The 25330-nt window shown below is 39.0% G+C and overlaps 1 protein-coding gene across 11 annotated transcripts in view; it reads right to left on the bottom strand.

The window, feature by feature from the left end:
• Positions 1-262: 262 nt before the first annotated feature.
• Positions 263-25330, bottom strand: part of celf5 (CUGBP Elav-like family member 5) — a 247541-nt gene continuing 222473 nt past the window's right edge. For 2 of the 11 annotated variants that reach the window (XM_023339700.1, XM_023339702.1), the window contains exons 7-12: positions 24585-24750; positions 12903-13118; positions 12564-12656; positions 11399-11542; positions 7655-7818; positions 263-4671 (exon numbers count right to left, since the gene is read on the bottom strand). In XM_023339700.1, coding sequence (XP_023195468.1) covers positions 7691-7818; positions 11399-11542; positions 12564-12656; positions 12903-13118; positions 24585-24750 — 747 coding nt within the window. In that variant the 3' untranslated portion in view covers positions 263-4671; positions 7655-7690. The remainder of the gene's footprint in view (positions 4672-7654; positions 7819-11398; positions 11543-12563; positions 12657-12902; positions 13119-24584; positions 24751-25330) is intronic. The other 9 variants (XM_023339703.1, XM_023339708.1, XM_023339706.1 and 6 more) reach the window with 6 other exon arrangements.

Here is a 25330-nt window from a genome sequence, read left to right as displayed (position 1 = left end):
AAAAATGATGTGGCTGCGGAGTTGTTTAAGGGGCTGTTGCACACATATCACAGCTGCAGCACTAAACATGAGCAGGGTGTGAGAGACGTGCTCTGAGGTGATGAGCCCAAGGAGGCTGCAGCATCTGCGTCCCCTGAACTTTCAAGGTCCTTGAGATGCTGGGTGGAGTGAGGGAGCAATTCCTTGTGCAAGGACTCCCCCTGTCTTCTGAGTGTGGATCAGCACTCCACTCGGTCCAAATGAACTATAAGAAACAAAACCACCCAGTTTGATTTTTTTTATTGTAAAATTGGAAAAAAAGGAGAGAACAAGAGAAAAGTTCCAATAACCATTTCTTTTTGACACATATCTTTATCTTACCATAACCATAAAATAAATAAAGTGACAAATTAATAAATAAATTAAATAAGTAGCAAATAAATAAATAAATAAATTGATAAATAAACATCAAGTTACACACTTGACCAGGTAATTAATTATAAAATTATTAAATCATCAATTATTAATATGAAGTAATCTAAGCAGCAAGTATTAAGAAATTTTAACAGGGGAAAAAAGTTTGGTTTCTCAGGCTAATACAGAACACATTTTTTTTATTCATTATTATTTAAATTTTTTTTATTATAAAAAGATACTGCTTTCCCTGTCAGTTAATCCATGCTGTACTGATGCTGCCACAAAAACAGGTGGCGCTCTGCTTAAAAAAAAAAAAAAAAAAGAAGAAAAAAAAAACCTAAAAGAAAAACAAGTTCTACCTGTAAACAGCATTTGTTGTATCCTTCCGGTTTAAAGACTGGTTCTGAGATTCATCATACTGCTGCTTCTCTGTCTTTGTCCGCTTTTGTGCTGAGAAACCAGAAAGTTAATGTCTTTATAAAGCGAGTCCCCCCCCTCTCCTTCCCCGTCTGAACCCCCTAACCTCTACGTAACCCAAAGAAAAAGGGTCCTGTGCTGATTTTTCATATTATACAAGATTTCATATTTATAATAAGCTACTATCCTCAGCATTCAAACAATAGGTAAAGAATCATATTGTTAATACGAGCAATACCATATTCATAATCTTCATCCCTCCCGGCCCCCATTGAGCATGCTCAGAAGATTAAAAAAAGGGCACCATGGTAGCATGATAAATATTAACAGAAGAAATGATTTTAAAAACAATGGATGCAAGAGTGAAAAGTATGTAAGAGATCAATTTTAGCTCAATCGCATGCAACTTAATTAGAAAACTATAGAAATCACTACTGCCAGTTCCCTTTTTATAAGCCATTCCCAGATGTTGACGACCTAAACTTCCCTGAAACTCACAGTAAGCACAGTGATCACTGACTGATGCACCTGTTCTTATCTCAAGGGGCCAAACTCTGGCAATATTTGTTTCTCACATTGTGGATTAATCATTCTTTTTTAAATATGTTTTTATGTCCTTTTCCTTCTAAGAGTGTGCATCAAAGAACTTAACATAATTCAAAAACATTCCATTTCAGCTCCACCTGTCATCTTTAATTTGCTTTTCTCAAGCTGTTTTCAAGGCCAAATCTAATTTGATTTTAATAATTAAAAAAAAAAAACTTCTCTTGAGAAGAAATCCCATGAGAAAGACATATTTTGACAGGGGTTTACAAGGCTCTGGATGGCCTAGAGGAAGCAGGGCATATATCACAGCTTCCTAAAGCTGCTTCGCCCTGACAGCGAGCATGGAAACTCACATTTACTCGCCGAGGGAAAGGAGCTGTCTTCTGGCAAATATATAAGAAATCTAACCTTTTCACAGGAAATCTATATCGTATATCATTTCAGAGGGAGCTGACCCTTTTCCTACAGTGGTATCCTATATCACAAAATCAAATATTTCAATCTGCTAAAGAGTTTTCTAAGATAAGTATATTTATAAGACTACATTTTAAGGAAATCTGGCACATATTTAAAATCTGATGAGGAACTGCAATGGATATGCTTGCATAATTTGGCAATTCATGATGACAAAAGGCATATGTAACAAAACACTTTCGTACAGCATCTACACACTGCTGGCAGCAGAGCAACGTACAATGAACAGCAGTGAGACCTACTGAGATTCCTGATCCCTCTTTCTTATAATAATAATAACAACTCTGATCCAGTGAAGCAGGAATCACATGAGGATAAAGAGCAGCTGAGCCAAAAGTAATCAAACGCAGGGGTACAGTCGTCAGGATCTGGAGAGTCGCTCTAGTGGAAACATTTTTGTTGTAACCAAACCACAGAGGCAAAGTCATCTCTTTTTGTCTGAAGTCTCTGCAGGACGAGTGCTGCGGTGCAGTGTCCGGAGTGCTGATGTGCCTAAAGTTTGGAACGTCGATGAAAGCGCCGAAATCTCAAGTGAGTCCTGAGGGGGCAAAAGGCTTCAAAGAGCAAACTGAGTCATGGAATGGCATTTAAGAAGAAAAAAAAGAGAGAGAGAAAGCCTCACTAAGAAGAGGAGGGGAGGAGTTAATCAGTCTAAAAGAAGCCTTTGAAGAGAAAGATTTCATCTCAGATCAACTGAATGTGTTTCTCAGATCAGGATGACTCTGGTTTAGTTGATAGATCGTGTCTTACAGAGCATGCCGTGGCACGTCATCACCGCACCGGGGCTGACCATCGCTGACGGCAAACTGTCCTTCTGAAGAGGCAGCAGCACTTCTAGGCCTCCTGCTCTCTAATTGATGGATCATTTTGGTCTGAATTTCACCTGCAGTAGCTGTTAATGCCAAGCTGTCTTTCACTGTGTATGAGCTCTAACTGTGCAATTATAATGCGCAGTTACCTAAAAAAAACAAAAAACAAAACAAAACAAAAACAGCTTAGGTGTCTTTAAATGCAGACTCCAATTTACAAAAAAACCTGGGACATCATCAAATATACAGCTATAGCAAGAAAAATAATTATTTCGATAAAAATGTTAGAATGGCCCATTCTAAGGTGAAGTGTGTGGTAGTTTGGGTATTAAGTTTTCACTTGACGTCCCGACTGTGTCTTTTTCTTTTTTCCTGTGGTAGAAATCCTAAGCCCGTTTTAGCATGTTTTCATGCTATAACATGAAAATATGTTAAGACAAATATGAACACTTTTGCAAGCACTCTATGAAGGGAGACAAAAAGACTGCAGTGAGACTCGGATCAGCTCTGTCACTCAGCTTCTTCGAACTGCCAATGTGACAATCGATTGTGCATTTCTGGCCCCTGCAGCGCCGCTTCCGTCTGATCAATATTATCATTATCGTAATTATGTCCTGGTTTAGTTTCAGGGCTCCCTCATCCACTGATGATCCCTGTTAATAGACAGTAACACTGGCACTTTGACGTGAAGGAGGAAAAGTGATGGGAGGGGCGGGCGTTTCTGCTCTCACCTGCTGGAAGCAGCTGGAGCGGCTTGGCAGTGGGCGAGGGCTCGACCCAAGAACGACCCGACAGGTGGCACTTTCACCACAGTGGTTCCTGGTCAGATCATCTGCCCTGTCAAGGCGTTTACTAATGCCATGGAATGATTCGCAGTGAAGATAGAGGATTTCAAATTGAACTGAGGTTGGTATTTGTGGTCTTGTTTGAGTTTTTTTTTTCTTCTGTCCTTTCTTTGCTTCAACACTTTTGTTTCCCCCTTTTGATAAAAACGTGACTCAAAAACACAAAGATTACGCTTCTGAGATGAAATGCTGGGAATGCTGATGTATCAGGAAAATAAATAAATAAATAAATAAATAAACATATCTGAACATGCCCGACACAATGCCTAACCCATATCTTCTATACTGCTAAAATAGTACAGCTTCATTTATTTATTTTTTTTATACATTTTCTATTTTTGCTTTTATTCTTCTCCAACCCAGTAGCTATAAAGGTAAAAGGAAACCAAAAAAAAAAACCCTTGTTCTTTTTTTTTTCAACCTGAAGCTAGTATTTCTTCTTAAGTTTAACTTGTAATATTATTAGTAGTAGTTTGTAGTATTAGTATCATTAATACTATATATATATATATCGCTGTTCAGAACAATAAAAATGTTTGGTCCTTTGGTCCCTTAGGGGTGAAAGAATTGCAGTTCTACTTTTGCTATTGGAAACCTCAGTGACCTCCAAGAGTCATAGTTCTGCGCTTGCTGAGAGATGGTGAGAGAATAAGAGAAAGAGGGAAAGAGAAAGAAAGTCTGTCAGTGGACGTGTAGAATTGGTTCTTTTCTCCACTGTTTTTTTTTATCTTCAAGTTTTAACCCTCATTTGTCCAGTAAAAGCCACAAGCGCCTCTTTGTTCCTTATATATATATATGTATATATATATATATATGTGTGTATATAATATGTATATAGAAATCTATTTGTTGTTGCTGCTTTTTTGTTTGTTGCTTACTTAACAATTCAAGTCTTAACAAGAAAAAGTTCTGTTGTTCAGTCCCGTCGTGTCTCTTTTCCAGTTTTTCCTTCTTCTCGCTGTTCTGTGCCATCTGTTGCTGTTAAGTCCCCATCGAAGCGCCGTTTTTCCGCCTTCCTTTTGCCACACCTCCTGTTACTGCTCTAACCTGTATCCTCTTGTGTTGATAAGTGTTGATATGTCTCCCAAAACTCCTCACGTGTTGATTTTTTTAAAACATATGCTTGCTCTCAAAGAAAAAAAGCTGACCTCCTCCCAGATATCTTCACGTGTGTCCTCTAAACTCTGGGGAAAAAAGAAGCGAGAAGAAGAAACACAGAGAAAGAAGGGAAAAAAAGAAAGGAGCGATTTTAAATTTCACTGCTCATTAAACTGTCAATCCAAAGATCCATTTCTTTAAACTTTGGATATTTCAGTATGGCTCCATTATATCAGTGTAATGGTCTGAAGAGACCATTACACTGAATCCGTCTTTGTCAATCACAATGATGACAGATTTTTCCCACAATTAATATGCCCACAATGTGCCCCATAATAAAATCAACCCCTGGACTCCGTATTTTTGCACATTCTATGCTTAGCCTTACATTTACTGACAATACACATGAGATTTAAAATGGTAGGACAAAATCACAGGACCCACATTGCGAAAAATGTCCCCTGACTTTAAATATCTTGAACCAAAATGAAATGATTCAAGATAGTTTCCATTTAATTGGAAAATGAATGCATCTTATTAAATGCACTTCTGTCATATTTTGGGCCATAAAATATATAAAAAAGTGATATCATTAGGAATAATCTGCTCTAAATATGTCCCCTTTGCATCCATCAACAGTTTATATTTGTGCTTTGTTTGCATAATGCCCATGTCTTTCAAAATGTTGCTAATTGTAGAAGCTATCAGGGTTTTCTTCAAACACAAGGTTGTGCGGCGTGTGCATGTGTGTGTGTGTATGTTGGGGGGCGAGGTGACATAATTTCAAAGTGGAATGAAATTAACAGATAGCTTTCAAAGTGTATTACCACTATATATTTGAAGATTGCAGCATGCAGTTGCATTCAAAGCAACCAATTGGCTTCAGAAGTCACCCAATGCCTGGTTCACATGGCAAGATCTTAAAATTGTCGGTTGATTTTCAAAACCTGAGAGACCCCAGACATGACAAAGAGAAAATCAAAGCTCTAGCAGTGTGTGTGTGTGTGTGTGTGTGTGTGTGTGTGTGTGTGTGTGTGGTGTACAGCCACACAACAAAAACAACGCACTACACACAAACAGATTTCCTGCATTCAAACACGTAAAAAAACAAAAAACCTGGCTGCATGACTCACCAGAAAGAAACCATGTTTGTGGGCAATTTTTAACAGGGAAAATATACAAAAAAGTTGTCTGCAACTTCCACTTGACTTTCTGCAGTGGCAGTTGTTTCGTGTGCTGTCTTGCGGATTTTCCTCTGTGTTTCCATCACTTTGCTCTCTGATTGGCTACACATCACAGATAGCAGGCTGCATGCTCGTTTGTCCTCAGGGAACACCCCACACGCTGGGATATCAGACCAAGACAATCCAACAGGTTAAATATCCCCGATTTGAGGTCGAAGCGCTACTGATGCCCTTCCAAGCAGACTAGATCACCCCTAATACATCGCAGATGGTAGCCATCACGATAATCGGAGTGTCCTTTACATATTAAGAAGGGGAAAACTGAGTCAAAAATCAGCCTAATTATCTTGCTGTGTGAACCAGGCTTAATTATTTAATAGAGCGTAATTAAATCTGTGCTGATATAACTGGTGGTACAACATGATGATGGCTGTATCATGCTTTGGGGAAAAGAAAACTTAGTAAAGACTTGGGGCCTGGGAAGAATTTCAACTTTCCACAAGACAATAAAACACCAATATTTTGATATTTAGATGACAAAAAAACAAACAAAAAAAGTTTTGTTTTGTAAGAGCCTAGTTGAAGTCAAGCTCAATGGAGAATTCATGGCTAAACATGAATATTGCTGTCTACGTAGCTTTGCTCGCCCAATTGAGTAGAGCTCCTGCTTTGTTTGAGATACAATTGAAGCTGAATCTGAATCTATTGCAATAAAGAATAGGTAACAGTTTTAGTAGCCACAAATAATTTTCTCTGGTGTCTAAACATAAAGGCAGACCACACTGTTTTGATTATTTGTGAAATATTTAAGAACCTATATATAATTTTCTTCTCTTATTTATGATGCACAATTATAGGATTCATAGAGAGGGGTTGTTTCAAAGCTATCTATTAAAGCTTTGACAGAGAGCTTTAACATCTGTCAAATGTTAAAGCTCTTTTAACATTTGCTTTTCCTCTTTCCTTTTTTTTCTAATCTTACAGGATGAAGTGATATTTCCTTGGCCCATCTGTCAGTCAAATGTACCTCATTTCTTTGGTACATCACCGCTCAAGCATGTTTGATACCTTTGTACTAGAAAGTTAAGGATTTGTAATGATAAAAAAATTCTGCACACATATCTGTGCTTAGTGCAGACTGTAGGTTCTATTTTTACTCATCAGTTCAGATTCTGTAAAGCTTCTTTAGATGCTCATTTTTACATTCTACTCCCGATTCTCCAAAGCAAAGTCACACTTTGTCAGGCTTCAGTCGCATAGTAGAACGTTAAGTTTCTCTTGGAAAGTTTCCCTGACCTTTGTTTGACCTCCAGGACTCTTTTTAAATGTCATTTTTTATTTACATGACAAACTGGGGAAAGGAATTCCTGAAAGGACTTTGCTGCTCTTCTTTATCGCCTTCTCCTGCTTTCTGTACATGCATTATTTACAATTTAAGAGTGCTAGGCGACTGTTTAAAGGTACATGGGTGTTGATGGTGAGATCTAAAGGTGTATTCACACTGGGAAAGTCTTTGGGTCCACTTCTTTAGTGTGGACCAAAAGCAGATTTATTTTTTTGCTCTTGGTGCAGTTTGCTATAATTGATAAAGAAATCTATCCCATTGGACAGAAATCATGGTGGTGGGACAGAGCACAGCTTTATGACATGAAGCTAAAAAAAGTAAATTTTACATAATGGCTCTCCTTTAAGAGTATTCACACCTGCACTAAAGGTGCAGACCAATGGACAAAATGAACTCTGGTCTTTTTAAAGCAAACCAAATGTGTCAGGAGTGAATACATCCCTAGCTTCGTATTTATAAACCTTTGAGTTTTGCAGTATTTTGAAACAATTACATAGTTTCATTACATAATAAATGGCTCCCACCATTTTCAGGGCTTACCTGTGCTGCTGCAGTGAATACTGAAGGTAGGCTGTGTCAGTAAGGGCGGCTGGCATCCTTCGGTCTCTTTAACTGGACTTTCAACCTCTTCATCCCGATTTGAAAGCCGTTCATGGCCTGAATAGCTGCCTGTGCGCTAGCAGGGTTGTCAAAGCTGACAAAACCTGTTAGGAAACAGATCAAATTTATTAAACTTACAAGAAGAAAGGGTCAGGATGATGCCCAAAATAAGCTTTAAGCCAAAAAAGTAACTATGTGAAAGAAAGAGCTTTTGGGACATGTTTGGAGCTGTTGCTGCCAAAACACATCACACTCCTTTGTACAGGAGACATGTAATATTAAGCTGCTCTGTGGTTTTTGAGGCACATGTTGTAGAGTATGAAAAGCAACAGCCTGTTTCAGTTAAATAATAAAACAAAAGATCAGATTACTAATTCTTGCTAACAAAAAAATTCCATTAATGAGTAGATTTGAAAATTGGAAAATAGAAAATAATTACCAGCTAAAAGAGTTTAAGTAAAAGTGCTTAATATTACAGACCATGCTGACCATGATGCTTTGAATTTATATAATTTATTGGGCACGTTTTTACTTTATATCACATTACAGTAACAAATGTCGATATTTTAAACTATATATTAAACAAAAGCAAAGTGAAGTATATTAGTAAAGGGAAACACACAAAAAATATACGTGGAAGACAGTGCTCTGGTCAGATGAGAATAAAAAATACATTTTGACCAACACATAAGATTATACAGGGGGATGCTTTATTTAAACAGAGACAGGAGACTTGTTTTCTGGAAGAAAACTTGTCAGAAGCTGCAAATAACTTGAGACTGGGGCCGAGTTTAACCTCCCAGCATGACAACAACCAAAAGAATACAATCAGAACTACAAGGAAATGGTTCAGATTATGGTATAGTAAGTGTATTAGAATGACCCAGTCAAAGTCCAGATCTATTTTTTAATTGTGAGATCTGTGACTGAGTTTTCACCATTTTGAAAAATACAAAAAGTTTCAGTTTTTAGATGTGCAATGCTGGTTGGGTATTATTACACCACCTGGCAACAAGACAGCAAGATTTTGTTATTTAACAAAATATTGAATTGGGGGCCAGAATACAAATGTATGAATATTTTTAAACCATTTGCCACTTCCAACCCTCTTCAAAAGTAATTGCTACTTTGTCTTTGACATAAAATCCCAATTCTCAAAGTGTGTGGTTATAATGGGTCAAACCCTCAAAAGCTCCAAAGGCATGTATGAGCTTTGCAAAGCAACATATTTTAAACTCAGCTAACAAGTCTAGCATGAAACGGTAAAATAAAGTTCAATGTAAAAAAAAACCAAACTGACAAGTTTCGAGGTAGACGCAAACCCATCAGCACATCTTCCTCCAAAACTCCCCACTCCTCAAACCTACGCTGAATATACTGTTTCCATCAAGTAGAAAAAGTAAGCTTTCAGATTTCAGGGACCAGAAACGGCATCGGAGTGTGTCTCTGCTTGATGTTCTCCCTTGTGTCTGCGGTGCCATTAGGTACAGTTAATGACCCGTGAAAAAAACAACAGGGGCCTCTGCGCGTCCACAGCCACCTGGGAGAGACTGTGGCTGGCCTTCCTGGATCTGGTTCGGCCCATTAGGGGTGAAAGCTTGGCAGAGAAGATGAGGCCAACATGAAAGTCTGAAAAAAGAACAACGGCAGTGAAAGGATGTGACCTCCTACAAGCCACCTGCAACTAAGCACATTTAGGCTGGTGAAACGAGAGCTGAAGCAGGCACAGACCCCACAGTCTCATCAAAGACTACTTGTTTTGATGATAAGTCTCATCAATTTAAGAGTATTCTCTCTTCCTCATTTATAGATTAATTGTACCAAAGTGCTGCCGCCTTGATGTGAATGTCTATTGCAGCTGCTCGTCAATACTGCAAATAGATCTTCTTTCAGGAGTATCTAATATTAAGCCTCTCACTCAAACAAAAGCATTCAGCACTAGGGACACTTCATTGGGCTTCTGCGGTTCCCTTTGAGTAAAAACAATTGCTGCTCCACAATCACCCCCAATCCGATCCGCCCATGAAGCGTCACCGTCCAGCTCTTCAGGTGCCTGTGAGGTGAAGTCAGTCTGCTGAAGCTAAATGACGACTTGAAGCGTGGAGGTGTGCGGTTCGGCCTCAGCAGTTGCAGGTATCGACAGAAACGAGCGGTTACAGAACAGTTACGAAGATGCTGACACAGTGCCTGAAGGTTTCCGGGTCAGTCATCTGCCAAAACGAAACAAGGACATTGACTCTGATCGACTGCATCCAGGCCAGTTTGGAAACAATGCACTCGGAGCATCTTTTCCTCGGTCCTCATGCCAAAGCACAAGCAGTCATCAAGATGCAAATTCAAGTCGGTTTGTCTGGGCGACGATCAATCCTCGCAGTCTGTGGGCTGTCACATGCTGTCACAGTCAGAATAGGTTATGGAAAAGAGTGTCTTAAATGTTTTAATGTTTTCAAATTAGATTTTCAGTAAGCGATATGAGACATATGCATAAAAGACAATGATCATAACTATATAGCTCAACAAAAACAACTAAACACTTCTTAGCTCATCCCACAAGTTTTCTTTCTCCATGAAATTCAAGTCAGGGAGAAAAGGTCGATTGGGTATTTGGTGAAATATTTTTGTGTTGATATAACCATATATTATAGTTTTCCTGCTGGAATGACAAATCATTTACACTTAACTAAGAAAGTGCAAATGGATCAGTATTTTAAAAAGTTCTCATGTTTCAAATAGTACATCATGCTCTGTTCCCAGGTTCCCAGGACTTTTGGAAGAGAAACAGGCCCAAAGCGTCACAGATACTCCATGCGCATTGAAAGAAACAAGGCACTTTTTCACATATTTATTCTTATTCTTGTTTCATATCAGTCCAGCACTCTGTTCTAGAGTGCTTGGAGAAGAAGTGTTTAATCTTAATTTTATCTGAAAGAAGTGTATTGTTCCATTTAAGTCCTCCAGAAAACCATGTTGTTGTTCAAATCTCCTTCTGTTCACCGATTGACCCGGTTGAAATTTATTCAAAGAAACTGAGCTCAGTGGGAGAATTCAGTGTCTCATCCTTCCTTTGTTAGTGATTATTGGCAACACAGCTAACTCAGCAATCAGTTCACACTACCTGACTGTGTCAAAATTCAGCTCAAATATTCAAACATGTTTAATTGACTTCAATTGAGGTTGGGTTGGATTTGTGACTTCACCACTCACACAGACAGACATTTGTGCCAATTAGCAGTGTAGATAGTTCCCAACAAGAGGACATTAGTGCAGATATTTCCAAACTGGGAATCATGGGTAAAATCTGACAAAAAAAAAAACAAAAAAACTTGTGGTGTTTCCTCACATTAACAGTTTGCTTTGGAGATTTTGCACCTCTATTTTTATTTCCATCTTTATATTATCTTTCCCTTTTTGTAAAGTGACTAGCTTAAAAAAAAGCACAAATAAAAATGTCAGCTGCATTCCATTCTTAGGCAACCATCAATTGTTGCAACATTACGTTTCTATTATTTCTTAACATAATGTTTCTTTCTCCTCACTCAATAAATTCTCTAAAATTAAAGGTTGGATTATGCACAGCTTTTCAGCGTGAGTTCATGCAAATGCAACAAAAGAAGCTTTATTTTAAGAATTTATACATATATTTACCAACTGTGAATGGATCTGTACATGCAGTTTGTAACTCACCAAAGCACTTGCTCTGGTTGGTTGCCCGGTCCATGAAGACCTTAGAAGAGATGACTGTACCAAAGGGCAAAAACATCTGCATGAGTTCATTGTCTCCAAACTCCTGCGGCAGGTGGTAGATGAAGAGATTACACCCCTCTGGACCTGAGCAGACAAAAAGAGGAACGCATGCCAACTTCTTTTCTCCAGTCTCAGCAAATAATACAATTATCTATTTAACTGATCTTCAGTGGTTTTTAGCATTTTATTGAAGACTGGTACTTGGGTCAAAACAGTCCTAAAGAATAGGTTTGCTTTATGTATACGTTCCTCCATTCTTTGCTACTCAAACTGTAACTCAAAGGCTTGTAGAATAAATTACGAATAATTAAAGATAAAACTTAGAACATCTGCCTCTCAACATGCAGACAAAAGGTCTAATGTTGTATTATACAAAACTAGTCTATGAATTTATAGTAATAGTTTTGGAAGTTAGTCATAGATATGGATGGATGGATCAATGGATGGAACATTTTGACAATGGCAATGGGAATACAAAAACACATTCTCCTTACTACTATTTCTTACACTTTTGTAATTCATGTAATACCGTACTAACTTATTATATTGATACTCTTTAGCAATATCTCAGAATTTCCGTCAGACAGTTTTTCTTTCTTCCTCCTCCTTTTAAACTTGTGCAGCAGGTGTGAGCAAAAAAAAAGAAAGAAAAAAAAATCACCATGATCCACTTTAAATATTTTTATGAAAGGTGCCCCAGTTTTCCCATTTCTACATTTTCATAACTCTTGTCCCCCTTGGCTGCAGCAGCATGCTTCTTACAGGTTTATTACAATGAATTTTATTGTTACTTATAAAAAAAGAAAAAAAAAAAACATATGACTATGTTGATCATAAAACCAGAAAATTTAATACAACTGCATTATCCCTGCTTTCTGTCTAGCTATACTGCATTTTTATGGTGTATATAATGTATAAGTTACTTCAGATTAGGTGTGAAATGTAATATTGTTTCCTCAACCTTTCCACTCTATTTACCCATTCCACAGAATTGAGATGTGTACACTGTAAAAGCAATATTGGTCTCTCATGCTCATCTCTGCTTTTTATATCCATTACAGGAGGATGGGATGGGTGAAGTGTGAAAGTAATAACGTTCTCTCACCCTCACCTTCTCTCTGCTGCTGCTGCTGGATGACCTGCGGCGGCTGGGGCAGTGTTTGGCCGATGGGAGTCAGCGTGGTGGCTGGGTAGATTGCTGCGGAAAGAAGGCGCAGAGAAATAAAGAGAGGGTGGTGTAAAAAACGAGGGGATCCTGCAGAGAACGGTGTCAAGGATGCTTAAGGTCGATCATACAGGCGTAACGTGTCCAATCAAAGGCGCTCTGATGTCGTGTTCTGATGCACTGTAAACACCCTGTGGTAATTAACTTGTAGCTGATAACACGGCTGGCATTTGTGAGCAGGTGAGATCAAGCAGCGACAGAAGCCTCGTCGTGTCCCACCTGTGTATTGCTGAACGCCAGTGAAAGCTTGCTGCAGGGTGTCGGCGGCGGTGGGGCTCTGGGTGGAGTAGGGCGGCAGGCCATTGGTGTACACCGTCTCCACGGCGGGGTGCCCGTTGGGCTGATGAGGGATGCCGGTGAATCCGTTGACGATGGGGGTGACGATGCTGGGCAAGGCGGAGGTGGTGATGTTGGCTGGCGGAGAGCTGAGGCCTGCTGGGAATGAGGTACAACATTACCGCATAAGGAGCAAACCATTCCTGTGGGCTTATTTGGTACTAAAAAAAACAACAAAGAAAAATAAAAACACTGCATCCAATGCAGGTGTACACAGTCACAAACAACACACACAGACACACATGATATAGTGCCTCCTCTCTCTAATGCAAGGACACGGGTGCGACGTGAGTCTGTCACATATCCGCCGTTTGTCGTGACACATCCTGCAGAATAGCTCGGAAGTCAACCTGTGAAAAATGAGCCTGTCTGTTGTGTTTGCGCGATACCCCGCTGGCTCCTATTGCTCAGGATGATGAAACCACTATGCAACTTCAGAGCAAAAAAAAAAAAAAGAAAAGAAAAAAAGAAAAAAGCAACCCAAAAAAAACAAAAGAGTGGGGAAAAAAGGAAACCGATGTGGTGTAGATAGAGGCAGATTACAGAAGGAGATTTGCTTGAATGAGCAGGTAGCTTATACTCAAATATGCCTCTTACTTTTATACATACACAATAAAATACAATAAAAAAGTTGGCAGTTTGACAAATGGGTCGGTCGTAACATACATAGTACAAGCCTGACAGGCTGCTGCAGAGAGGTTCATGAGTGGAATCAAAATTGCAAGCATCCTGTTCTCTGCTGTTCAATGCATTTTTAAAAGAACCCCTCGGTTTAGAAAGTGCTTCCAATTATGCCGGGGAATGTCAAAGTACCCATTTGGAGCGGATTCTCACTTTGTGATGGCCTCCCTCTAAAGGATGTTCTTCGTGGCGAAGCATTTCGAGCCAGCTGAGGAACAGCTCCCCAGAGGACCACTTCTCAATCTGGAAGCCCTCACACCCTGATTGGACAGACAACCCAGGTTGTCACGGAAACCCTTCAGCAGCTTGTCATATCCCCACGAGCCGGTACCTCAGCAAGGACCCCGCTGTGAGCGGCAGCTAAACAATCACATACACATACACACGGAGTACACCCTGAAATGGACCTGTAAATAAGCTGAGGTGCCAGTAAATACAGCGCATATTGTTACTTGTATTATTCTCTACTTATGACTCTTCTTTTTTATTTCCTATGCTCTTTTGTCTTCTCCATATCACTTCTGTCTGAGCGTTTAAGCTATGGAGGACGCTGACAGTTAACAACAATGGCAACCAGGGGAATTTTCTCGGCCCAGTGAGACTTCTTGTGTCTTTTGCAAAGGTTTCCTCTTTTCCTTTTCTTTTTTTTTCCAGAAGCCTCCCTGCGATTGCTTGTTTCCTGCGAAGTTGTGATGAATTAGACCGCAGCTTCAGCCCCATTCTCCTACCAGGACCCAGGAGACCGCCGCTCCTACTTTGAGGGCTGGAGGCAGCTATAGTGTACCCAGACCACACGCACTCTACTGTACCACCAGATAATGTATCCTCTCCATCATCAAGCAAATTCATTTTCCAAAGCTTAGCAGTGTTTTGGGAGCGCACACTTATGTATGTTCACCAGTTGCGACAGTGGAGGAACTAGTACTGTCCTGCAAAAGTAATAACACTGTTTGAACTTTTTCACATTTTATCATTTTACAACCAGATGCTTTTGTGGATTTTACTGGGACTTTATGGTAGAACAACACAAATTAGCAGATGATTGGGAAGTAGAAGGAGCATTCTGGACCATTTTCAAATCTTTTGACAAAAGACAAAAGAGAGAGGAGCATTAATTTTTCAGCACCCTCTAGTTGAATTTATTGAAAACCAACTCTTTTGGGTATTTTTGTGCAAGCTTTACAAATGTTTATACTGAATATTGTTGAGCTTTCTAATTATCATAGCTTTTCATCCAAGTTTGCCATATATTTACATCCATCCATCTTCTAATCTATTCTGATCATGTTCCTTATCTCGGAAGAAAAGCATCACCATGGCAGCATCAGTTTTAGTTTTCCACCACACATACTGTTCGACATTTGGGCGCAGATGTTCTAAATTGGCCTCATTTGGCTAAAGCAACATTTTTCACATCTTTGCCAGTTTAGGTCAAGAGCCATGTTTTAATATGTTTGAATAATTGCCATCGTCTTTTGATTCTCAGACGATAAACTGAACAGTCTATGATGTTCCCAGAACTCTAGATATTATTTTATAATTGAACCCGGCTGCTTTAGACATCTGCACAGCTTCATCTCTGACCTGTCTGCTTGCTCCTCGTTCTTCGTGGTTTTGCTTTTTTCTTCCACAACGTTTTTTCTAAAAAATGTCTGAAGCAGTTGGTTACATTGGATTTTTTTTTCTTTTTTTCTTTTTTTACAAAGATGAATAAAAGCCCTGAATACAATATGTAATATGAGGCATGTCTCAAACTTTTGTTGAAAACCATCTTTCATTTTTCTATCATGACAAGAAATTCCAACCAAATATTTCTCCTACTCGGGCGTGCCGTGGTGGCGTAGTGGTTAGCGCAACCCATATTTGGAGGCCTTGAGTCCTCGACGCGGCCGTCGCGGGTTCGACTCCCGGACCCGACGATATTTGCCGCATGTCTTCCCCCCTCTCCTTCCCCGTTTCCTGTCAGCCCACTATCATATAAGGGACACTAGAGCCCACAAAAGACCCCCTGGAGGGGTAAAAAAATATATATATATATTTCTCCTACTCTTACATGGCACAATAGAATAGCAATAAATCAGAGAATCTTGTAGCATTGGACTAATGTGTAAAACGAGAGGCATGTTACCTTATGTACAAAACTTTACAAGTTAACACCAAGTGTGGCCGTGCCAGCAGACCGGTATTTTTGCCCCTGAGAATTTGTTCATTTTTGTCCACCACATGACATCTTAAAATTGTGACTTCAATGTAAATTTTAACAGTAGATGTGTAGATCAACGGATACTAATATTATTGCAATGCACTATAGCTGAGACTGCTGATCCCTTCCATGCAACTGCTGTTTCAGCACAGCAGTAAATAGAACAACTTTACCATCTTTCAGACTTTCTGGTTAACCATAGAGAAGAAAAACTCAAATTATTAAAATGGAAATACATTTGTAACAATTTATGTCCTGAGGCACATAATGGGTTTATGATAAAAGGAAAGACAATAACGTCATGGCCATTAAAGCTATGATTACATGTGGAGGCCATTTATGTGGCGAATCATCATCTTTATCCTCACTGTCACCATGTTCCAATGACCAGCATGAGCAAAGCCTCCAAACTTCTCTCCTCAGCTGAAATGAAGAAGTATTTCCTACTGTCCTGGAATGGAAAATAAGACATTTCCATTTTATACCTCACTAGACATATAGTTTTGCTATAGTGGAAAATTGTATTCATAGCTTGTTTACAATGCACATGCAACAGTGCAGATCTACATGCGGCTGTCAGCTTGCGCAGCGAGTATTGGTCCGTAATAATGACATGTTGTTTCCCACTTGGGCATGGTTGAATACAAAGCTATTGGGTAGCAGATTATATATTCTATACAGCTGGAGCTTTGCTAAGAATTCCTTCCTCGTGACTACGGCACAAAGGGAGTCCACACTGTGAAACAGTATGGATAAGTGTATGTCACATGCATTTATTTATGTCATGAATACAAAATTATATCCACATTACTGTCGGTTCTTCTGAGGAAGGGAAACTGTTGATTTGCTCTCTGCAGTGATTTCCTCATGGAGCAAGTCTTCGAATATGACAGAGGTATTTATTATGCTAATTACGCATTCAAATCATCGAGGAATGCCATGCCCGTGCTGTAGAGTGCAGTCATTACCAGCACAAGGACTGTCTTTTGCTGGAGCAAGTAATAAGCACTCAAAACAGATGCTTTCATCTAACTGATTTAAAATGTGATGCATTTACAGTCAAGGAGAAAATGTCTGTCTGGTGTGAATAATAAATCTGCGTATGGGAGAAAGAGCTTTTTTCAAAGGCTAGTCTGCATACCAATAAATACCATGCGATGTTAAACACTGCCCTTTAAATCTTTAAGGCAAATCAACTGGGACGTAACGCAACATGTATGTTCATTTAAATGAACATACCTGTAAGAATGATAACCATACAAATATCAGAATACTGTGTGTTCTGTTTATGGTGCATGATTTTTACCACTGCTGCCTTTTACATGTGATAATAAGACTTTACACGTCTGCCCTTGGGACAATAATCAGTGATGTGCAGTCCTTCTATGAATCACATCCTTAAAACTGCTCCTGACATTGTGACCCCACTCTAATCTTCTGCTATTTATTATGTTTTTCACTGGCTAATTGGCCTTTTAATCACCAATTCACTTAAGTTAAATGTTTGGAAGTGAGGAGACACGTAAAACATGCAGGACCGAGACTGGCAACCACTGCGTTATTCAAATTTATGTTTATTTATATATAATTCAGGTTTTGTCAGCACACAGTTAAAAAGAAGCAGAATGAAATTTACTATGAAATACATAATCAAAGAGTCATATCTAAACAGAGAAGAAACAAAAAGAAGCACCACCATTTTTAGTTAATCATTTCCAGTTATTGACTGGTTATCCTTTCTTTCATATTATCCAAGAAAAAATTGTACTAATTTTTAGATTTATTGCATCTTCTTGAACTAATCCCAATTCAGACTTATTTATTTATAGCCATTGTAAAACTTCACCAAGCAATTTTCTGAATGTATCAATCATTAACACTGGGGACATTAATTAAAAGATGAGGAACTGAAATTTTGTCATCTGTATAAGTGCATGGAGGTTCTCGACATTCTTCTACACATACTATTGTAAAGCTCAGATTTTTTTGGTTGTGTTGACAGAGTGTGTGCCAGCATTGCATGTACGATGATAAAACACCGAGTCAAATGATGATGGCACATACAGAGTAAAGAAGGACATGATTCAAACCAGGAGCAGAGAAAGAAACACAAGAAAACAAGCTTTGATGCCTGCCTGAGGAGATGGCTGTAGCGTTGCTCCCCCAAAGACAGTGTTGAATACATGTGCATGTGTTAGTGAGGATATCAATGGCTTGTGCACAGGAATATGAAGAAATATGTTGAAGCCTTCACTTTGCCTGCTCCGCTTCTGAGGGCATTATGCATGCAGTGCTGCGACTACAGCAATGTGCCAGACTTTCCGATCACCGAGGAGGCCAGCTTCTGAAGCTTTGCTGCAGGTGAAAGTTTTTCTTTCACAGCTCTGATCTGAGTAAGGAAAGAGCTGCGACTTTGGTTGTAAAAAGCATATGCACACAAAAGGACAAGGCCAATAACCTTTCGGCCATGTTCAATACCTCGAAGATAATGTCTTTACCCTTGAAGTTACAATTAATCTAATCTTTAATGTGCAATGTGTAGATGTATAGTAGGGGTCGTTCATGTTACTGTTAGCCTGGAGATACTGAAGCCACGGTCATTATGAAGTGGAAAGATTTATGTTTTAACACTGAGACAAAGGACATCTAAATTAGAAAAGTGTTCCAGAATAGAAATTGTAATAATGAAAACACATGATGATCTCATACACAATCTAATTTTACCAATGGAACCCACCATTGACTTCTTGATGTCAGCAATGATGTAAGCAAAGATGTGACAGGAGAATAGCCTTCGCCACATTAGTTGGTTCCCATTTATCTTATAGTATTAAGGCTGAATCATTCTATTATTATTATTGCACATTAAAAGCTGCAGTCCAACAGTTTTTATCCATTTATCCAGACAACTAGGGGGTGTTTAAACACTTGTTTATCCACAAACCTCCTTCTAGGAGATCCAGTCTCCAGCTGACCTACCTCCTCACAGAGCAGCTCTACCCTGTACCTTCCCCACTCAGCTCCACCAGACTAGCAGCAGCAGCAACTACCAAACACATGGTGAAACTACCGAGTATGCTGAGCTTATCCTACCAACTACTTCTCAGTCCAATGCTTCTAATAAAACTTGTAAATAGCATCGTGGAAATGAATTATTGAGTGCTGAAGGCAGTTTTGGAAAGAGCAGGAGCTTCTTAAAGAGATAGAGTACAATTTCAAGGCACGAAACTGCAAAGTCAAATTTCTTCTAAGTTATGTTTTATATTCAGCAATTTTATAACACCTGAAGGTAACAAAGTTACTTGACTGAGCTGCAAAATGGCACTATGTGCCTGAAAATACATAATACTGCCCATTTAAAGCTAAAAGTAAACTCTTAAGTGTTCATCTAGCCAGCTGTTTGCTTCGGTCCTGATCTGATGCATCACTTCACTGTTAAATCTTTAGAATAAGCAGTCACAAGCTTGTTAATTAATCCTTTATTTAATGTAAACCTCCAAACTAATTCTTCCTCATCACTTGCTTGTTTTAAAATTAATGTTTTTATAAACCACATGCCCAGAAGCCACAAAGGACAGGTAGTATTAAGAAAGATCAGCACGTCAAACAGCTCATTAGTTTCCTGGTGTTTGTCACCATGGAAGGGTTCTGCATCAGTGGGTTAACTGTGTTTGAATCCAGGAGGATGTCGTGCCACATTCAGTCTGTCTGTCAGTGGGTTGTCCCTGGCTCTGCAGCGTCTGCAGTACATTTCGTCTTATGTGCACTTGTGCATCTTGTATGTCTTCACTGCAGAACAGCACCATACAGGAGAACATTAGAGCGACTTTGATTACACACTTCTCTCATTCCAAACAAAGCATCCTTGACACTGCGTGTTCTTTGCCACATATACCCAGCGGGATGCGCATTTCTCTCCGTTTCTTCCTTCCTTTTACTGTATTTATCTCTCCCTCCTTTCTCTCTTTCCATATCTCCAGCTTCCCCCCTCACCCTCTCTCTCTCCTCGGTTTTGTTTAACTTTCTTTTCTTCTGCAGCACTCAGGGAGAAGCACCTGGTGAACATTATTTTCAAAAAGCATCATCATGCATCATTGTAAGGATACATTCTCTAATCAGCCAAGCCATCTGGCAAACGGCTTATGCACCATCAAGCCTAAATGCTTTGCATCTGTTGATCGAGTGCATGTCTTCTTTTTTTTAGAGAGACATCCTTAACCTCTGAACCTATCAAACAAGATTTTTTTGTCATAAACATGTTGGTTACTGGGTAATTTCAAAATAAGGTGAAGAGTATAAAAGTATTGATTGATGAGTTTAGATGTTCCTTTCAAACTTAACAGAAAAAAGTCAAATACAAACTGATTTTAGAAACATAATTTGATTGATGAGACAACTTTAATGCATAAGTTAAGCTTTAGCCAAAGCGGAGATGCACTCTAAAATAAGATTTGGATATTACGATGAATTATTCCACTGAATCGTGGCAGGCATCCTACAGTCTCTCAGTAGTGTCAGAATTCCTTGCCCTACTTTCACAGACAGCCTTGCCAGTAACGTTATGTATTCCTTCAATGAACTCTAAATATGTCACAGTCAGAAGAAGGAGGTTTGTGTATGTGTGGTGGTGGGGTAGTGTGGGGGGTTAGGGGCATAAAACTCTGCAAACTAGGATCAGCAAGCTGGGGTACCGACTCCTGCAGCTGCTGCCCGCAAAATCAAATGAATGAATGAAGCAAAGGGAAATAAATTGAATATTTATGACTAACCTACTTCACCTGCTATTCTCTAACTCACTTTAAATGCCCTTGTAAAATTGTAGGTCTATTCAAAATGTATCTTACTGCTGTTAGGTTAGATGTTTATCCAAATACCAAAAAGCTCTTCTTAAGGTTGCTTAAGAAGAGCAACCTTCTTGTTTAATTAATGTTTAATTAAAATTGTTATTTTGCCAGTCTAGAAATTCAGAAAGCTTTAAAAGTATTCATAACTAACCATAGCATTAAATGCTGATTGGCATTAAATATAAACCTGTCCACCAGAATTAATAAAAAAATATATATTTGAATGTGAAAACAGTATTCGTTCACTGTCTCTTCATTTTTAAGTGACATTGCCTGCTTGTCTAACCCAGTTTTAAAAGCGATCCAACAAATGTACCTCCAGACATTCAGAACTTGTTTCAGGGGCACCAAAGTCCACCTGTTAATCTACAAGTACCATTTGGCATACTGAATCACTTTTATCTAGTAATCCAAACAACTCTTAAACCTAGCGAGACAGAAATAGTGCCTGTAAAACGTATCAACTTTCTTGAATTTTCTTTTTCTTTTCATCGTCTGTACAAATCAATCATGAACAAAATTTGGCTTTTGTGACCACAAAAACAAAAACGGGCAAAAGCCTTCTTGAATGTCAAAGTGAAAACAGATTTCTACAAAATAATGGCAATTAAATAAAAACAGATAGTCAGTCCCGGTAGTCAGGGGATGGATACAAAACTATGTCTGACACACTGAACATCCCCTGTAGTTCAGTTTAATTCATCACCAAGAAATTAAAGGAATGTGGCCCATGTATAAATATGTCTACATCAGGTCATTTACACAAACTGAGTCACTGTGCAGGAAAAAGTCCAGTAAGCGAGGCCACTAGAACGCCAGTGAGTGCAAGGAAAGAGTTGCAAACTTCAGTAGATGAGATGGGAGAAACTCTGCATACAACTACTGTTGCCTGGGTTCATTACTACTCAAAACTTTATGGGAGAGTGGCAATGAAAAAGCATCAGTTGAAGAAAACTCAGCTAGGCTGGACTTAAGTTCGCCAAGAGGTTTGTGGGAAAGTTCTTTGGTCCCCAGACAAGACGCTATGTTTGAAAATGGGGCCAGGTCAGCAGATCATCCAAACAGGTCAGGTTTAATTATTCTTAAGGTGGACATGGTGAAGAGAATCACATACGTCCAAAAGTAGCTTGTTTTATTATTATTATTTTTGTACATTTGTTGGATATTCATAAAGCCACATTTTGATGATATGATTGATTTGTAAAAGCAATAAAGGGAGGAAAACAGCAAAAGGGGTGAATACTTTTATAGGCACTGTAATTTAGTTCTTGTTTTTTAGTCACTGCATTTGTTTTTGAGTGTCTTTACTTAGTCAATAACAGGTAAACTGGGATTAATTTGACAATTTTAATTCTTGATTGTATTAATAATAATTAGATATTGTTTATTTTTCTTAATTCTTCTCATGAAAATGCCAAGAGATCTGAAAACTTGAATTTCACTTTTCATAAGTTGAACTTTTACAGATGACAAAAACAAAATCAACAAGATTTATTTTGGTTTGAGGCACAGACTCGGTTTTCTATAGACTGCAGCTGGCGAGATGCACTAACAATCCAAGTTGACTGGAGGACAAAGCCTTTCACACAACCCATGCACACACACCGACTGTGCTCCTTGCAGCGCGATTACACTATCTTCAATCAGCACCATTGTGTTGCAAAAATACAGGTATGCATGCCGAATACAAAGCTCTGAATTGCAGCACTGTCATTGCTTTTACCCATCAAAAATAAGAGCTTCTCAGCAAGACTGAGCTCTGGTTTTAATCACTGTCTTAGATTGATTATGCCTGCCCAAAAGTGCACACTTTGCGCTGAAAACATCAATGTGAATATTTGACAAATGTCTCGTCTTTCCACATACATCACCTAGAGTTGAAAATGATACTCTTCCTGCCTACAACATGTGTGTCTGCTGGCACAGTATCACTTCAGGCACATTTTTTTGTTTGTGTTCAGGTGGAGACGTCTCTGACTCAGTCCTTTTTTTGTTTGTTTTTTGAAGGTTGTATTTTTAAATTTAATAATTGGGTGATTTTTAAATTGGCTGATGATTTTTAAATGTAATAATTGGGAGCAAATGTTTAAATGAATTGCAGATTCAATCTTGCCTTGCAAAAGTGCATGGAAGTATGAGTATTTTACTGCATATAAAAAAAAGTTAAAATATATACATACACACCCACAAATATAAAAGTAAATGTCATTCAGTAAACTACACCTTACACATACAATTTGTAGACATCAAAAACTATTTTTTTCTTCACAGACCAGGTGGGCAGCTGCATATATCAATGGAGATTAAATGTGTTCATTTTGGAGCTAGGGTTTATTTCTTTATCCTTTACAACTGGACAATGATAGTGATCTCCCAGCAGGTTCCAGTACATAGCAGGTTTGAGTTTCTGTAGCTGCCAGGTTTTTCTGAACCTTTTTTGACAAGGTGGTAAAGGTGGTTGAAAACCTGGACAGAAGAGGCTGTAACATAATGATTCAGAGAACCACATCATTGTTTTTGACTCAGGAAAAAAAAAAAAAAAAGGAATTTACTACCTAAATCTTCAACATTGAAAATATTTAATATTTGTTAATATTTTAATTAGCTATTTGTTATTATGTTTTCCTCTTCTCTTCATGATCCTACCCATTGTTTTTGTCTTCTGCTGTGTTTTTGGTGTCACTCTCTAACAAGATATTTTTGTGCCTGCAGGCACACACGGTCACAAAAACACAGACTTTGCGTTTGAGTGGACAGTGGGAGGGTTACCTACATATTATTTCATGTATGCATGTATTTCTGCCTGTATTCACCCAGTGTAGAACAGAAAAAAAAAAAAACAAATCCAAGTCTTGTGCATCCAGTTCTTGTTTTTAAAATGTGTTGAAGCTGTTTCTTGCATCACAAAAAATACAAAATGCATATTTATCCCCCTCTGCTTTACTTTTTTCCCCTTCAAATTCTTATTGAAGGTGGGAATGGAGAGTGGGTAGACCCAACAAGCACATGCAGAGAAAGAACACAAATATTTTTCCCGATAAAAAAACACAGCTCAACAATAGTTTGATAAAGTGACGCAGGTTTTGTATAAACTGTATTCCTACGATGACTTTAAAGAGCATTTAAAACAAATCTCTCTGTGCTGCTGATGGCTGTGTCTCTCAGACAAGTAGCTTTAAAGTTACCAAAGACTTTGCAGTAGAAACTGAACACTGCTGAGATGACAAAGTATGAGAGTGGAGCACAACAAAGACTCAGATACTGTATAATTTATTTAGGCTTATGCTTTTGGTGAGTGAAGAATCTTGAAGTTTTTTTTTTTTTTTTCTAAAGAAAAATGAAACCCTGCTGAATAAGCAAATCTTCGGCAGTGGGTAGGTGTTTCAAAGTCCTTTTCTTCCCACTGTAATGTATGTGCATGGAGGCTGTTTGTTATGGAAAACAAACCCAACTGTATGCAAACCATGCACAAGTGCTTCAGAGCACAAGGTCAAAATGCTACGGGGAAATTAATGCCTTATCTGTACATTTAGTAATTGATGTTCTTTACTCTGCTGCTTCTACTGTAACCCTAAATCTCAGCAGTCACAAACAACATAAACATGCAAATCTCGTCTCACTTTCCCTTTTCCTCCAGAGGAATAATTTTGGATTACCGGTAAATAGGCACCCTTTCTTTAGGCCATGCTGCAGATCTAGCTTGTTACACACACACACACGCACCCCAACGCTACGCACGGCAACATAAACACAGACGTTATTAAAAGACGCTCTGGCTTGCTACCATGGTACAGAAACACCATCACATAGAGAAAGGGAATGAAACTGAGTGCTCACCCAGGGTTTGATGAAACTCACCCGACACCGGGGTCATGGGAGTGGGTGGGAGGCTGTTGATGTTGAGCGCCCCCATCTGGTGGATCTGCGTGGCAGGGAAGGCCACGCTAGGCGTGATATAACCTCCATGGGTTGCTGCCATGATGGCTGCCTGCTGCTGCATGAGCTAAAGAAGACGGACACGGAGAGATGGGTGGAGGACAGGATGGGGGAGAAGAAGGTGACAAGGGAAAAGATGGCGATGAAAAATGCAATAAGTGGCCGAAGAATCGGGAGAGGTTGGAAGAAGGGGAGTAAGAGTGAAAGATATCAAGGGCAGACGAGAGGGAGGGATTTGTGGTGATGTTGATGGATGGATAGTGCATGGAAGTGCAGAGAAAGTAGAGCAGAAGAAAAGAAAGAGAAGAAAAAGAAGCCTGTCAACCTATGTTTAGTGAATGTGCCCGTCCTCGCAGCAGGAAGCCTGTCACCAGCTGCAGAAACAATTTAATAGCTGTCTGTTGGGCTCATACAAATCAAGGCATTGACATGTGCACATTATCTCTGTGCTCAGGGGACAGACAAAGTTTGCAGAGTTACAATGCCTTTTTTCCTCATAATTGTCAAACTTCACAATACTTTGCTCGGCTGCATAGAAATGCCACAGTTGCCTCCCACTCTCATCTGCTTTTCCTCGGGCTCATGTTTAATTTTTTCCGATGGATTTGTGATGATTACCACTTGGAGCTTGACATTCAGTCATCACT

Source organism: Xiphophorus maculatus, chromosome 9 (assembly GCF_002775205.1).
Source record: "Xiphophorus maculatus strain JP 163 A chromosome 9, X_maculatus-5.0-male, whole genome shotgun sequence".
Classification (NCBI taxonomy): Eukaryota; Metazoa; Chordata; class Actinopteri; order Cyprinodontiformes; family Poeciliidae; genus Xiphophorus; species Xiphophorus maculatus.
This window is presented reverse-complemented; position numbering and strand designations above follow the sequence as displayed.